General features: G+C 46.8%; 1 protein-coding gene across 1 annotated transcript; it reads left to right on the top strand.

The window, feature by feature from the left end:
• Window positions 1–217: 217 nt before the first annotated feature.
• Window positions 218–15,443, top strand: SLC18A1 (solute carrier family 18 member A1). The gene is made up of 15 exons (XM_065399257.1): window positions 218–341; window positions 652–1,018; window positions 2,417–2,475; window positions 2,979–3,062; window positions 4,380–4,472; window positions 5,004–5,093; window positions 6,651–6,694; window positions 7,655–7,715; window positions 8,142–8,237; window positions 11,747–11,825; window positions 12,348–12,399; window positions 13,269–13,332; window positions 14,045–14,164; window positions 14,397–14,530; window positions 15,330–15,443. Exons 1-15 carry the CDS (start codon window positions 218–220, stop codon window positions 15,441–15,443), a joined length of 1,581 nt encoding a protein of 526 aa, XP_065255329.1.
• Window positions 15,444–15,799: the final 356 nt, after the last annotated feature.

Raw genomic sequence — 15,799 nt, 5'->3', positions numbered from 1 at the left:
TAATCTTTCCAAGCCTAAATGGGGTATGGTCAAAAGCCCATTGAAGTCAATGGAAAGATTCCAGTTGACTTCTGGCCCTTGGATCAGGCCCTATGTATTTTCCTGCGTATTTTGCAGAGTGTCTTTCTTAAAGATTACAGGACATCCTCAGCCCTAAGAAGTGGGTGGAGCACACACAGGAGTCAAAGACTGAAGCAGCCCTGCTGGGTTTCCAATAATGCCTCGAGTGGTGGAGTGCGCCCCCTGGAGGTGGCTGAAGGAGGGAAGGGAGTCGCGGAAACTGGTTCTGGTGGTCGTGTTTGTCGCTCTGCTGCTGGACAATATGCTGCTCACTGTTGTGGGTATGTTGAGTATGGGTGTGGGTGCGTGTGTAGGTGTCAAGGTGTCCTCAATGATGTGCTGAAGGAATTAAGACTCTGTAAATCTCAGTTGCAACTGCAGAAACCAATAACAAGAGAAATGAGTTTGACTGGTCTCCATTCCAGGCAGTGCTGCAGGTCTGGAGCAAGGTGCACTAGGAGAGTTGGGTGTGGGCAGTTTACCTGATACCTGTCTCTAGCTCGAACTATTAACCTTTCATTAATTTCCCACACACACACCAGAAGTGCTGAATAAAACACTAACTAATCTCCTCCTTTAATTTTCTTCCAGTGCCAATCATCCCCACCTTCCTCTATGCAACAGAATATGAAGGTGCTAACAGCTCTGCTTCCCAGAACTGGCTCATGGCAGCCCCCACAGCCTTTGCAGCTCCTCCCTTCTCCTCCATGTTCTCTTACTTTGACAACACCACAGTGACTGTCTCAGACTACGTGGCTGTCAACACCACAGTGGGGGTGAACAGGACAGAAAACAGCAGCCTGCCTCAGCTCACTGGGGCCAGCCTGCCACCAAAAAACAGCTGTGTAGATGGTGAGGCATTCCTCATGGAGGAGAACGTGCGTGTTGGACTGCTGTTTGCCTCCAAGGCTCTTATGCAGCTCATAATCAATCCGTTTGTGGGTCCCTTGACTAACAGGTATGTCAGCCAGGCTGTGAGCATGTAATGCAATGAACAAATTTGGGTCACATTCCCCCTCCAGTGGCTAGTCTATTCAAGGATAGCAGCCTATTGCTGCTGCTAGCAATTAAAGTTACTCCTTCTTAAATAGTAGAGGTCTGTGTTGCAGCGCTGAAGGGCATGCATTTAAGCCTTGCCAATGACCCATGTTTGGGACCATTACGATAACACAGTATGGGAGCTCACCAAAGCCATTTGTGAGCTAGAATAACACAGTGGAAATATCAACATCCAATCGTCCAGGAATTCCACATCGTTAAGAAAGCCAGCAAATTGCTTTGAACGTGTACATTACTAAGGAAACATTATTGGTGCTCCCTAGCCGAGAACTCATTTGTCCCAGGTCCTGCTCAGTCCAAGCTACATGACTGAGTTAGGAACTGTGTACCAAGTTGAGCCGAGGGCATCAATAGCTTGCATGATGCTCCAATGAGACTGAAAGAACTGAAATGTTGTCACACATTCTTTGTCAGTAGCTAGTAATCACAACATTTTGTACTTGAAGAGGGAACAGGAATTATTTTTTTACCCATCCTTGTCAAGTAAATAAATACTAGTGAGCAGGTGGCATTCTCACAGAGTCCACACACTAGATATTGGGCCAGGTTTACTCCCTCCCCACTCCCTTAAATTTGTCTTTGCCTTTATTTTTAACTTAAATAACAACATCATCACATAATCCTCAGCCTAAAATTCCCCCAGAGCTTGATGCTCCCAGGTATTTTCCCTGCAGGATCTCTAAGGTGCCACAAGTACTTCTATCCCTGCACTTCACTTCCTCTGCTTCAGAGAGGCGTCTGAGTTAGAGCTAATAGGACCCCCTGATCTGGCTGGCAGGATGGGTCAGCAAAATGAATCTGCATCTCTGTGCAGGGTCCTAGAACTTGTTACAATAATTTCACACACTTATACACACACATTTACACTTATGCACACATATGTAGAGACTAACACACACATTTGCACCCATATACTTTGATATAGATCCTCACACTTCCATATAAAAACATTCACTGACACGTACTCATATACAACGGTGCACACATTCACACTTCCCTATACAAACACACATAGGTGCACTGATGCACACTCACCACACCCTTAGAGACACATCTACACAGCCACACACACAGAGCCTTGAATACATACTCATACATTTATACCCCTACACATACATATACTGTACTCACCCATATTCCCCCATTCTCCAGCAGTCTCATACACACATACAGTATTTACTCATACATGTACACAGACATACACTCATTCACATACATGCAATAATGCATTGGTGCTAAGATAAAGTCCTTGGTTTTAAACTCTTCTTGAGTTCTTGACTGTCTCCTCCCTTTTTAGGATAGGATACCACATTCCCATGTTCGCTGGATTCATCATCATGTTTCTCTCTACAGTCAGTGAGTATTCTCTTTCTCTGCCTTTCACCGGGTAGCGTCAGGTCTGTTCCAGTGAACCAGTCACTAATCTGCAATGAGGCCAACATGGAGCCTTGGGATCCTTTGTCCATGACTGTCCCAATATCTGAGATATAGGAGGACAGCAGATCGGCCCACTCCCATTCTATAAACAGAGAGTGAAATTCAACAAGTGGTTTCCAGTGCTTGACAGCATTTGAGTTGGATGTTTGTTGCAGCAGCATTCCACTCTTCTTGGAACACCTCTGGGTGACCCCATCAGGGTGGTTACCATTTAAAGGCTCCAAAAAGGAGATCTTTGAAGAAGGTGTGTGGTGACCTCCCTTCCTCTGGACCAGAGGATAGTGAAACACACTGAAGTGGCCTTCAGAGACTATAGGCCTGTGAGTGCATAGCTAAGAAGATTTGTGCAAGCTGGTTTTAATTAGAGATGGGCTTGAAAAATAGCCCCAAATGCTGACTCTGCCTTTCTGCTTTCCCCCCAGTGTTTGCTTTCTCAGGTACCTACACCCTGCTGCTTGTGGCTCGAGCACTCCAGGGCATTGGCTCATCCTTTTCATCTGTCGCAGGTAAATGTACTGGCTTATGGGAGCAGCTGGCAGCAAGGCAGATCTTAGCCAGCTAGGAGGACTGATGTCCCACAAGCAGCTTCTGGACTTTGGCTGCTTTGTCTGAGCTTAAATGGTGCCTCTCAAGCAACCTGGGCCATAGAGAGTGAAAATTCACAGAGTGTGAAATGTGATGGTTCAGTTTGCAGAGCAGAGAATCACAAAGATCTTCCTCCAGCCTAGGAAGCTCTCACTAGCGTGCCCAAACAAGCACCGGATAGAAGGAAGATTACTCAAAAGAGGCCCCAGTTGCTACAATGCACAGACCAGGAATCAGATTTCAGACGGTTCAAGGGATGAGCTTTAAACTCTGTGGGCTTAGAATTCATAGATTCCATGGCCAGAAGGGACCATTGTGATCGTCTAGTCTGACCTCTTGCATAACTTCCCCAGAATAATTCCTGGAGCAGACCTTTCAGGAAAAACATCCCATCTTGATTTAAAAATGGTCAGTGATGGAGACTCCACCACAAACCTCGGTAAATTGTTCCAATGGTTAATTATTCTCACCGTGAAAAATTTGCTCCTTATTTCCAGTCTGAATTTTCTAGCTTCAACTTCCAGCCATTGGATCATGTTGTACCTTTCTCTGCCACATTGAAAGGCCCACTGTTAAATATTTGTTCTCCATGTGGCTACATAGAGATTGTAATCAAGTCCTCCCTTAACCTTCTCTTTGTTAAATAGATTGAGTGCCTTGAGTCTATCATTATAAGGCATGTTTTCTAATCTTTTATCATCCTTGTGGCTCTTCTCTGAACCCTTTCCAATTCCTCCTCCCCTTTGCCACCATTTGGCACATCGCTCGTGCAGACACTAAGGCATGGGCTACTCCTAAAAATTAGATCTGTGAAACATTGCTCAGGGCTGTGAAAAAGGTCATGTCCTATGCGATGTAGCTGGGTTAATCTATTCCTCCATGTAGGTGCAGCTAGGTCGAAAGAAGAATTCTTCCATTGACCTAGCTACCATCTCTCGAGGGGCTGGATTTACTACACCGATGGAAAAAAAACCTTCCAGTGTTTACGCTCCAGTGGTGTAGCTGCAGCGCTGCAGGTGTGTCACTGTAGTGCTTGGAGTGTAGACATACTCCAATACAGAGCATGGTAATACATAACACTGACTACAAACAGGATGAAATTAGGGGCCCAGGTGTGACATAGACAACTGAGCTCAGGTAGGCTGGAGACTGAAGTATCCAGGTGTGATTCAGACATGGGTCCTGATGAGATACTAGAAGCCTAACTCAACTTACCTCTGCTTCCTTTCTATTTCCAGGCCTGGGAATGCTGGCAAGTGTGTACACAGATGACTACGAGAGAGGAAACGCTATGGGGATAGCATTAGGAGGTCTGGCATTGGGGGTGCTTGGTGAGTAAACTTTGTTCCCAAAAAAATTAGATTAGTGAGAACGCTGATGCTTCTTCAGCCATTAGATGCCGGTTTCCCCAAGTCCTTACTCTGCACCACTGTCGCACCTGTCCCCTAACATGCAACGCTGGCTCATTCCAAAAGGCATGGCTGGTCTTTCCTCCTGCCAGTCCCATGATTTAGCCCCATTTTTTTTCCTGTGCTCATTCTCTGGCACTGTTTTCTGCTCGTGCTGGAAATTTTTCTCAGCAGACACCTGATCCCATGAAAATTGAATATAACCGAATATAAAATGCTCCCTCCTCTTTCTCCCCGCCTCTTCAGTTCAATACATAATGAGAGGTGGGCAGAGTGCTGACATAATGCCACGGTTCTAATGCCGGCTTTCCCATGGGAGTCAACAGGAGTCTTTCCATTGGGTCTGGGGTCAGGCATCAGGAACAATTGACTGTTGCTTTGCTCCTGCCGAAACTCCACCGCACCCACATACCCTTCACACCCATCGGACTGACCCAGCCCTTTCCCTTGCAGTTGGGGCTCCCTTTGGAAGCGTGATGTATGAGTTTGTTGGAAAATCAGCCCCCTTTCTGATCCTGGCATTCTTAGCCCTTTTGGACGGAGGTGAGTAACCAAGTGTGCTGGCTAGTTTTGGCTTCACAGCTCCGAGTATCCACCCCCAAACTAACACATTCAAGAATGGGTATCTGAGAGGAAACATCCCAGGATTTGTATGGAGGAATAGACAGGCTCTATAGTGCTATTAGCAGCAGCAGTTACTATCGCTGTTTTTTGTTGTGCACTCCGCACTGTGCACATTCAGACACTGGCTCTGTGCTCACTGCCTGACGTCTGACTTACAGATACCGTCAGACCCAGCCTCTCATTCCCCATATAACCCACTTGATTGCGTCACTGGAGTGGGTAACAGATTCAGGGAAATGTGTGTTAAGAGCTCCATATGCTGGCTAAAGTGGCTTCTCTGCTTAACAGACACTCCCGGTTAAGCAGAAAACAACTGAAAACAGGGTCTTATAGTAGTAAGTGATAGGCAACCTTAACTAGAAGCATTGATATCAACTCTGCCTATAGTAAGTAATCGGCATCGTTAACTATAGCCATCAATACTGCTCTGTTTATAATACTCTGTCACTTCGTGCTGAGATAAAATCATTAGCATGGTGGAACAGACATCATGACCTAATTTTGTTGTTATTACAATTTATTATTTGTACTTGTATTTGTATTGTACTCATAGTGCCTAGAGGATCCAGGCCCCATTACTTTACACTCATACAATGAAAACATGGGCCCTGCCCCCAAAGAATTTACAATCCAAGTAATGGGGATAACATTTTCAAAAGCACCTGAATCATTGAGAAGCCTACATCCCATTTTCAAAAGAGATTAAGGGCCTGTCTAAATGGCAAATTACTGCCCAGCAAGACAGACTGTGAATCTCCAACACAGCAGCTTGCCATGCAGTGGTGTCCTGTGTGGACACAGCTACGGAGCAGTGAAAATCCCGGAGCACAAACACGCTCCAGGAATGTCATTGTGCTGCAGCAGTGTCCACATGGGACGTGACTTTGTGGTAAGCTGGTGCACTGTAGAGTCACACCCTGGTTTGCTGCACTTGCCATAGAGACGAGACAAGCCCTTAGGCACGTGGGAGACTTTTGAAAATGGGATTTAGGCTTCTAAATCTCCCAGGGTGTAATCTGACCTTAAAACTCTCACTGATTTCAATGCAAGTTAAGTGCCTAAATACCTTTGCAAAGCTGGCCCTTAGGCCCCTTTGTAAATCTTACCCTAGGTCTTTCCATCTCTAACTTCGACTGTGCTCTCATTGTGACTGCCCAACAAATGGCTCTCACCTTAACGTAGGTTGTTTGTATGTTTTACTGCTTCGTATTTGGATAAAGCACTCACACTATAATGTCCCGATCCTGCTCTCACTGAAGTCAACGGGAGTTTTGTCGGAACAGAATTGGGGCCTAAAATTTCTCCCATCTCAGCAGACGCCCCTGAGTGTGTTAGAATTGGGACCGCTGGCCCATTTCTGGGATCACTGGGCTTTGAGATACTGAAGGGGGGTCTACAGTAAATATGAGACATGAGGTAATAATGGATGAAGGTGCCGTGCCAAGGAATAAGCAAATAATGGTATTTTTCTCTTAGCTTTACAGCTGTGCATCCTGCAGCCCTCTAAGATTTCCCCCGAAGTAAGTACAAACATATGAGTGTGTGACCTTGTGCTAGACAGTGTGAACAATGCGGGCATGGCTTCCCTGTAGGGGAAGACTGTGGTGAGGCAGCCAGCCATAGAGCATGGCGGCACTGGGACATGAATGCATGGGAAAGGGACAGAGATGGCAGCTGGGAATGGTTACCTAGACGAGTGGTTAGTGCATTGTAACGTGTATTTAATAGATTCCCGGGTGATATTCTGATCTCACTGATGTTCGTGTAACTCTGGAATAATTCCATTTGCTTCAGTAGAGTTGTTACTCTCAGTGTCACTGGGAGCACTGTTTGGCTCTATTATCTGCCTTTTGAAACAGCCAGAAATTCAGCCTTCCCTGTGAAAGGGGCTCAGTTCTTATGGATGTCCATAGGATGCCCTGTGAGAAACAACTGCTGTGCTTCCTGCTGCTGGCCAGACACTTGTGTGGATTTACCCAGTCCATGGCAGCAGGGCTCCCTGCATGCAGCCGCAGTTTGACCAGCGCGTTGTGCTCCATAGGCAGCCATTATACCGGCGATGCTAGGAGTGACTCAGTGCTGATTTCACTATAAGAATAGTCCATGAACGGAAGATGCCAGGTTGGCAGATCTGGACTCAGGTATAACAAGCTGACATGCTGGCTCTTTGAACCATAGCTAGGTGAAAATGCTGAGAAGAGCTGAACACACAGACACTGGACACTGACCTGGAAAGGGAAGCTCAGAAACAATCCCATGGTGGAACCAGCTCTCTTAGCACCTTCCCCATCTTGGCTCTCACAGGACAATGCCAATGTGCCTTTACACAGAAGGGCTGGCTGGCCACATGGGCCATGCATCTGTACACACACAGGCTGGCTCACGACCTGGACCGTGCACTTCTACAGCATCTGGTTTGGTTTACATGCTTTCCCTAGAGCACTACTTGTAACCCCCCCTCCCCTTTCTGTATTATGCAGAGCACCAAAGGCACCCCCGTATTCACATTGCTGCGAGATCCCTACATCCTGGTTGCTGCAGGTAAGGCGGGATGGCTGCACCCCTCACTGCCCCACAGTGCATTTTTACCTTGTTTTTAAGACTATTCACCAGGGGCTTGTGATGGAGTCGTACTCGTAATCCGTTAGCCGGATCAAAATGTGCAGGGCCGGCTCTAGGCACCAGCTAAAGAAGCAGGTGCTTGGGGCGGCCAATACCAAGGGGCGGCACTCCGGCGGCTATTGGGGCGGCACATCCAGCTCTTTGGCGGCAATTCGGCGGCAGGTCCCTCCGTCCCTCTTGGAGCGAAGGACCTGCCGCCGAATTGCTGCCAAAGAGTGGAGCGGCGCGATCGCGCTGCCGTGGCTTTTTTTTTTTTGGCCACTTGGGGTGGCACAAAACCTGGAGCCGGCCCTGGAAATGTGGGCCATTAAAATGGAGTGTTTCCTGTTGTTTTCTCTCTCCCAGGTGCCCTGTGCTTTGCTAACATGGGGGTGGCAATGCTGGAGCCCACGTTACCCATCTGGATGATGCAAACCATGTGCTCCCCAAAGTGGCAGCTGGGTAGGTGCCTCGTTTCTCAGCCTTCTTAGTTACTGAACAATAATAATAGCCTGCATGTGTTTAAACCACATCAGCTCAGAAGAGGCGGGTGGGGAAGGTGCTGGTGCTGCCTGTTGCATGAAATGAAATGTATGCATCCACCTGCAAAGGATGAGTGCTCCCAGACTATTGCAATGTAGAGTAGAGGGACACTCATGGTCTCTGGATGGGGGTCACCCTGCTGTCTATAAATAAAAGTTAGAGGAGATTCCTGACCGAAGAGGGAGAAACATCCAGGGACCTGATTTTCCCTGCACATACACTGATGTAAATCAGGAATAACTGCACTGAAGTCAGTGGGGTGACACCGGGATGAGAGGAGAATCAGGACTCAGGTTGAAAAAAGAGAAAGGAGTCAAAGAAAGTGCTTTGCAGATGGGCCCATAATAATGCAACTCCCACACAGGAGAGGGGGCCTCTGGGAGCTGTCTCAGTCAGGCCTGACACATTCTCTGAGCCGGTACACCAAGCAATATCATCCTGTGAGGTAGAAGCTAGGTGACTTAGGATCAAATCTATCCTTAGGGTAAGGGGTGCCACTCCATTGAAATCAGTGGAGATGTGCCTGCTTACCTCGCTGCTGAATTTTGCCCTTTTCGTGGCCAGACACTAGAACAGGGCTTAGCCCATTAGCAGGTTTCCCTGCTCAGTACCTGGTCTGTGTGGTCAGCATACTGCTGCTGTTGAGACCTGAACCAGAGCCCAGGTTCTCTATGGGTATGTCTTCATTGCAGAATTATCGGCACGCGGGTCAGTCTACATTGCAACTGGGGGCGAGCTTCCTGGCCCTTGTGCTAGTGAGGCTCCTGCTAGTGTGCTAAAAATAGTAGTGTGGATGCTGCAGCAGCGGTGGAGGCTTGGGCTAGCCACCCGAGCTCAGGGTTGGCTGGGTCCAAGCTCAGGGGGCTAGCCCAAGCCTCTGCCAGTGCCACAATCTCAACACACAATTTTAAGCTACAGGTGAAACAAGGCTATTTGCAGAGTCACAGGGAGGGACGCATGGTACATACTAATTACTCACTGTCTAGGAAATGTGATAAGGAGGTAACATTGCCTACCTTCGGTACAAAAAAATTATAAAAGCCAACTGGCAGTGGAATGACCTTTGGGGACGCTCCAAGCTACACTTACAACCCAAATTGAATTACAACCTGGCAGCAGCAGAGCTAATGAGAGCTGCTAATTGAGTTACTAACTAGTCAGGCAGGAGCCTTCATCCAGATAAGGGGCCATGATGCCTTGACTGCAGTGAGTGACTGAGCAGGAGTAGATGAGGTTAGCAGACTCGTCTCCCAGGGGCTGTGGATAGTGGAGGGAAGGGATAGTGCTTGGTGGTGGGAATGGAAGTCACTGAGCAATTCACTATGGAATTATTCAGTGCCCACTGAAGATGAGTGGAATCTTTCCGTTGACGTCAGTGGACATCTGATCAGGCCCTTGCAGAGGAAGAGGCATGCTAACCTGGGAACGTAAGAGAAAAATCCAAACCAAAATATATCTGTATTATATAACTACTCAGCTGTAACCATCCCCAGAAAAATTTGGATCCAAGCACAAACTCCTTGGGCTGAACCAAACTCTCAGTACAAACACCCCTAGGGAACTTTGAATCTGGGTCCCAACTTCGCAGCCAGGACATATCTTCACATTTATAAAGCACATGGCAAAGCAGTGTCCCAGCTGAGCTGCTCCTCTACACTGGATTAATACATAACATGCATTATTTGGGAAGGATCCCCCCACCCAGATTCCAATTTTGCACCCCTTCCTTCCAGATTCCATGACCTGTGATCATTATTAATTATTTGTATTACTTAGTGCCTAGGACCTATCGTCATGGACCAGGACCCCATTGTGCTAGGCACTGCACAAACACATCTGCAGCCATTTGGCTCCACTGACATGTCACTCCCATGGGGAAACTGCAGAACAGCATAACCTCTCTCCCCTCATCACCCAGGGCTGAGTTTGCTGCAGGGGCCTAAAAGCCAGGAAAGAAAGCAACCAGGGCCAGGTCTCTTAGGTACCAGTGCTGAGCAGTAAACAAAGGGGGCCTGATTCTCCACTCTGCATAGGGTACCAGTAACTCCCATTGATTTCAAAGGGAACAGCTGGTATCCTGCAGTAGGAGAATAGGTCCCAGGGCTGCTGAACAGCAACCATCTTAAAAGCAACTATAGAATTATAACTATAAACTATAAACCCAAGTGTTATTCTTTTTTTGTTTCAATCTGCCTACCCTTGTGTTCCTTGGAGAAACGGGAAAAGCTCAGACTTCCCCAGCAAACCTGCAGGATGAACAATGCTTTATAACCTTTAAAAAAGAGGAAAGGAAATTAAGCACAAATCACTGTGCTTTAATAAGGAAGTTGCCTTAATATACAGGCAAATAGATGCAATCATGATTTAGTTATAGTCTGTACAGGAGAGTATATTAAAAATAAACAACTGGTAAACCAGCAGGATGGTCAAATATTTGATTTTAACTTAATTATAATCCCTGTGGTTTTTCAATAGGCAGTTTTTCTACGCTATGAGATGGAAGGGGGAGGGGGAGAAAGAGAGAAAGCAATACAGAGTAGCAGGATGGCTTTATGGTTAAAGCAACAGTCACGCAATCTAGGTTGAGTTCCTGGTTTTATCACAGATGCCTTGTGTGACCTTGGGCAAACCACTTGATGGCTCAGCTTCTCATCTATAAAAAGGGGATAGAAATCCTTCTTTTCTACCACCCTGTGTGTGTCTTGGCTATTTAAACTGCAAGCTTTTTGGGGTAGAGGTTGTCTCGCAGTATGTGCACAACGTGGCCCTGATCTTGGCTGAGGTTTGCAAGCACTGCTGTAATACAGATATATAATAATAATAACCGAGAAGAATAGAGAAGCCATTGCCTTGTAAGGGCTAATATACATTATGTCTGGGGACTTTGCATTGGATATTCATTTGCCCTGTCTAATCTCCCCTGGCTCACATGGCCAATAGCATGTGTTATTTGACTGATCACAAGACTGTTCATGTATCAGAGGGGTAGCCGTGTTAGTCTGGATCTGTAAAAGCAGCAAAGAGTCCTGTGGCACCTTATAGACTAACAGACGTATTGGAGCATGAGCTTTCGTGGGTGAATACCCACTTCGTCGGATTCGACGAAGTGGGTATTCACCCACGAAAGCTCATGCTCCAATACGTCTGTTAGTCTATAAGGTGCCACAGGACCCTTAAGACTGTTCATGATTCATCACTGGAGCAGATTTTGACTCTATGGAGGCCGGATCAAATTGGACCTTGAGCTCTTCCACGCATTTACAAAGTGGTTGTTACTATGAGCATCTGACTATGAGCATCTGACTATGAGCCTAAAGGGCTTGAGCTCTGAACTTCTTTGGGAGGTGGGAGGAAAGTCTGATGTCCTTAGACAAATCTTCTCTGATGATCATGTGTATGTATTTGAGACTGGGGCTTTTCTTTTGCAGGGATGGCATTCCTGCCTGCCAGCATATCTTACCTCATTGGCACCAACCTCTTTGGGGTGCTGGCCCACAAAATGGGGCGGTAAGTTGAACTCACTGGCTTTCAAACCTTGGTGTTCTTCCCAGCTGTCTTCAGACCACCCAGCTGCTTATTTGTAATGAGGAGGTGACCCTACTCAGGGGAATACCTGTCTCACACTACAGTGTGGTGGGGAGGAAGGGTAGCTCAATGAAATTAAAGGACAGCAAATTTAGAAGCAACACAAAGACTCACTATTTCATGCAGAGTAAAATTGACCTATGGGACTCACTGCTGCAGAAGGATATTGAGCCAAATACTGTCCAGATTTCTCAGAGAGGTTGAATAATTTTATGACTAATAATAATATTTATGGCTATGTAGGATAAGATAAGGTGCTGAATTCTCATGCTTCAGGGTGTAAACTTCCTAGGTCAGGAAGTAAACTTTCCCCCTCAGTGAGTAGCATTGCATAGTTGGTGCTGTATTAGATTGGAATGACCCATGATCTGATCCGGTCTGACAGTTCACGTGCCCTTGAGGGTTACAGTGCGTCATGCTTCCCTATCTTCTTCCTCGTTGCAGGTGGCTGTGCTCCCTGATTGGAATGGTTGTGGTGGGGATTAGTCTCCTTTGTGTAAGTATTGCAAGATATTCTGAGACCTCTCTGCAGAAGAATCATTGGAGATTAGGCAGGGAAACCAAGAGCTTCATTGCCCCAGCCTTTCACCTGTGCAAAACTGGGTTAGGTTGGGGCCCCCATCATGCCTGAGCTGACTTTGGGCATATCAGCCCAGCCCCTAGTGGAGTTTTTCCATATCAGGAAGCCAAGATAAGTCATCTCTGCTCAGGGGATACCCAGCACAGGGTTAGCAGAGGATACTGTGTTGGCAGAGCGGTGGGTGAACAACAGGGTTACTGTTAGTCACAATGAAGGGTCATTGGCAGTGCTTTATGAGGATCCAAGACTGGAATGGAAGAGTGCCTCAGATCAGGATTAAGGTGCCCTGGCAAAGGTATGTGAAGTAACACTGGTGCCCCATCTCTCCCTCTGTGGAATCTGTAAATGGGGAACCATCCTTTTCTTCAAAAGCCAACAGAATTCTTCTGGGGCACGGGGCACTGAATGGGTTCTGGTGCTCTGCGGTATCCCAGGCTTCGGGCCAGATGTGTAATGGTATTTAGGCATCTAATGTTGCAGATAGGCATCTAGTGGGATTTTGCAAAGTGCCCAAGTGAGTTAGGTGCCTAACACCCATTTATTTCCATGGGGAATGGGTGCCTAAATACCTTTGACATTCTGGCTTTTTGTGAATTTTCTGTCTCATCTTCCTGCAGGTCCCACTGGGCCTGGAGGTGTGAGAAGTGTGCTCACATGCCTGGCAGTTAACAGGACCCAGTGGCTGCATTAGTGCGTCTATTCCACTATTCATGTGCCCCACAAAGAAAGGCCTCTGGCCAAAGCCCCTCTGGCCTCCCTCATATCTTCTTTCTTTCCCCTCCAAGGTGCCTCTTGCGCAAAATATTTATGGATTGATCGGCCCAAATGGTGGGCTTGGCTTTGCCATAGGTAAGATGCCAATGCAACTAATCACTCTGTCCAAGGCAGTCCCATATACCATAATCCTTACTCCATCCCTTTGGAAGGCAGATGTCACTACAACATATCCAATGGCTGGTTGCTGAGAGCCTCTAGTCCATGCGTCAACTCCCAGGAACCCTTATAACCTATAATATGCCCTATACCCTGCTCTCAACTACTTCCCTTATCACTCATCCTCTCCCACTCTTGGTGGTAATGAGTCTGGCCAAGAAACAAGCTTGTGCTGTTAAGTGACCACAGAGCCACTAACACAGGGACAGCGATGGTGCACTAGGCCTTTCAGAGGCCATTGGATGGAGCTCAGTAGCTTGTCTCACCCTCGAGCGCTGCTTTGATTAGAATTGTGTGTGTTGCACTCAGGAGAGACACTGAAAGCCCTAGATCCTGGAAAAAGCATGGTCAGGACATCTGGGTCCCAGTCCCGGCTCTGCTGCCAACATGCTCTGTGGCCTAGGGCAAATCGCTTTCCTTGGCCTCGTTCCCCCCTATTCTGTAAAACGGGGATAACAATATTTATCCGTCTCGCAAAGGGAGGTTGTGAGGACTAATGAAAGTGCAGTGCCCAGAGCGCCTTGGCTGAAAAGTGCGGGAGAAGTGTTGCATGCCCTTCTGTCTGCCTTTGAAGAGATTCACCTGGAAAAGGCAATGGCTGACCATATTATTTTTGCTTTGGGGGCAGGCATGGTGGATTCCTCGATGATGCCTATTATGGGATACCTGGTGGACCTTCGCCACACCTCTGTCTATGGCAGCGTCTATGCCATTGCTGACGTTGCCTTCTGCATGGGCTTTGCTATCGGTACGGATTAACATTTGCCTGAAAGGACAGCATATATGATGATTTACCAGTGTATGGCTTCATAGCGTTAATTTACAGCACCCCACCTCAGTGTTGGCTGGAAGCAATTGATACTAGGCATAGAAATCAGCCATGATACAGTAATTTTACAGTCCATCTGTATTGTCCTCTCCAACTTGGCAAAGGAGGTTTTTGTAATCTTGCTCTTTGTTTAACCCTTCCTTATATCCAGGTCCATCTACAGGGGGTGTGATTGTACGGGCTATTGGGTTTCCCTGGCTGATGGTCATCATTGGAGTGACCAACATTGCTTACGCCCCTCTCTGCTGGTACCTGCGGAGTCCTCCAGCTAAAGAGGAGAAGATTGTGAGTTGAATCCTACAGCATGTGGTCTTGATAATCCAGGGGACTTGCATTTCACTGGTGCAAATGTGTGTAGAATATTGTATTCAGGTCTGGGCACTGCAGCACCAGAAAGATATTAACAAATTGTCTGGGTGCTGGAGGGACTGAAATACTGAGGCCAGACTAAGAGTTAAATCTGTGGTACAGTGGTCTTGTAGACAGGGAATTGGCCTAGGACTTGGGATACCTAGGCTCTGCCAATAGCTTGTTGTGTGACCTTGGGCAAGTTACTTCCTCTCTCTGCACCTGTTTCTCTTTCTACCTTGTGTCTAGCTTGATTGTAAGCAAATCTGAGGCAGGGAGTGTCTTGCACTGTATATTTTGTGTATGTCTTGCATTGTGTTCCTAGCACAGCAGGGCCCAAATTTTGGTTGGGTCCCTTACTGTAATAGTAATATAATATTTCAGCTGTTCTAACCCTGCCATGCTCAACTAGCAAAATATTCACCCATTGGCTCACAAGAGTGAATCCCAACCTCTGCCACTTCTATCCACTCAACAGAACAAACTCTTCTCTTGTGTTTTGGATAAGAAGCCAGAATCCATTGGAGGGCAAACAATTTCTATGGTTAAAAAAACAAACAAAAAAAAACAGCTAAAATTTCACTTGGCCCATGGTTTGTCATCATTGTGCAAAGTCTGTGTAATGCTTTGGGTTATGGTAGATATTTGTAGATATGGTAGATATTTGTATTAATTAATTATTAATTATTATTTTAAAATATTATATTATTCAATATTATTTTTCCCCCATTCCCAGGCAATTTTAAACCAGGAATGCCCCATGCAAACCAAATGCTACGCCACCCAGAAACCTCTGCGGGAATTCCCCCTGACAGATGGTAGTGACGAGGAGGCAGAGAGTGAGGAATAGCAGGAGCAAAGATGCAGCTCCTGCTTTGAAGCTGTGTCAAGTTTACAAAACCCCGGACGTCTTATCAAAGAAGACTAACTCAGAAACCTCCCTCCTGACAGCCAACAAGACCCAGGATTCCTGGCTTCATCAATCTTCCATTCCCATGGACCTGGGTGGCCAGGCAGTCTACAGGAAGCCATTGAGAGCCAGGGCTCCTGGGTTCTATCCCTGGCTATTCTCATCTGCTGTGTGAACTTGCACAATTCACTTAACCTCATTATGTCTCATCTATGATAAGGGATTATAAGCAGGTGGGGTCAGCCCATACTGTCCTACAGAAAAGCAATTGTGCAGTGCAATCCACCCATCTGTGA

Source organism: Emys orbicularis, chromosome 2 (assembly GCF_028017835.1).
Source record: "Emys orbicularis isolate rEmyOrb1 chromosome 2, rEmyOrb1.hap1, whole genome shotgun sequence".
Classification (NCBI taxonomy): Eukaryota; Metazoa; Chordata; order Testudines; family Emydidae; genus Emys; species Emys orbicularis.
Note: the sequence above shows the minus strand (reverse complement) of the source record. Positions and strands in the feature narration are given on the sequence as shown.

What these genes read in the sequence shown, in the direction of transcription:
- SLC18A1 (XM_065399257.1), top strand. Translation starts at nt 218, where the DNA reads ATGCCTCGAGTGGTGGAGTGCGCCCCCTGGAGGTGGCTGAAGGAGGGA. An exon ending in TCTGGCATTGGGGGTGCTTG is followed by an intron (nt 4,473 to 5,003) that starts GTGAGTAAACTT and finishes TTTCCCTTGCAG; the next exon opens with TTGGGGCTCCCTTTGGAAGC. An exon ending in TGGGGATTAGTCTCCTTTGT is followed by an intron (nt 12,400 to 13,268) that starts GTAAGTATTGCA and finishes TTCCCCTCCAAG; the next exon opens with GTGCCTCTTGCGCAAAATAT.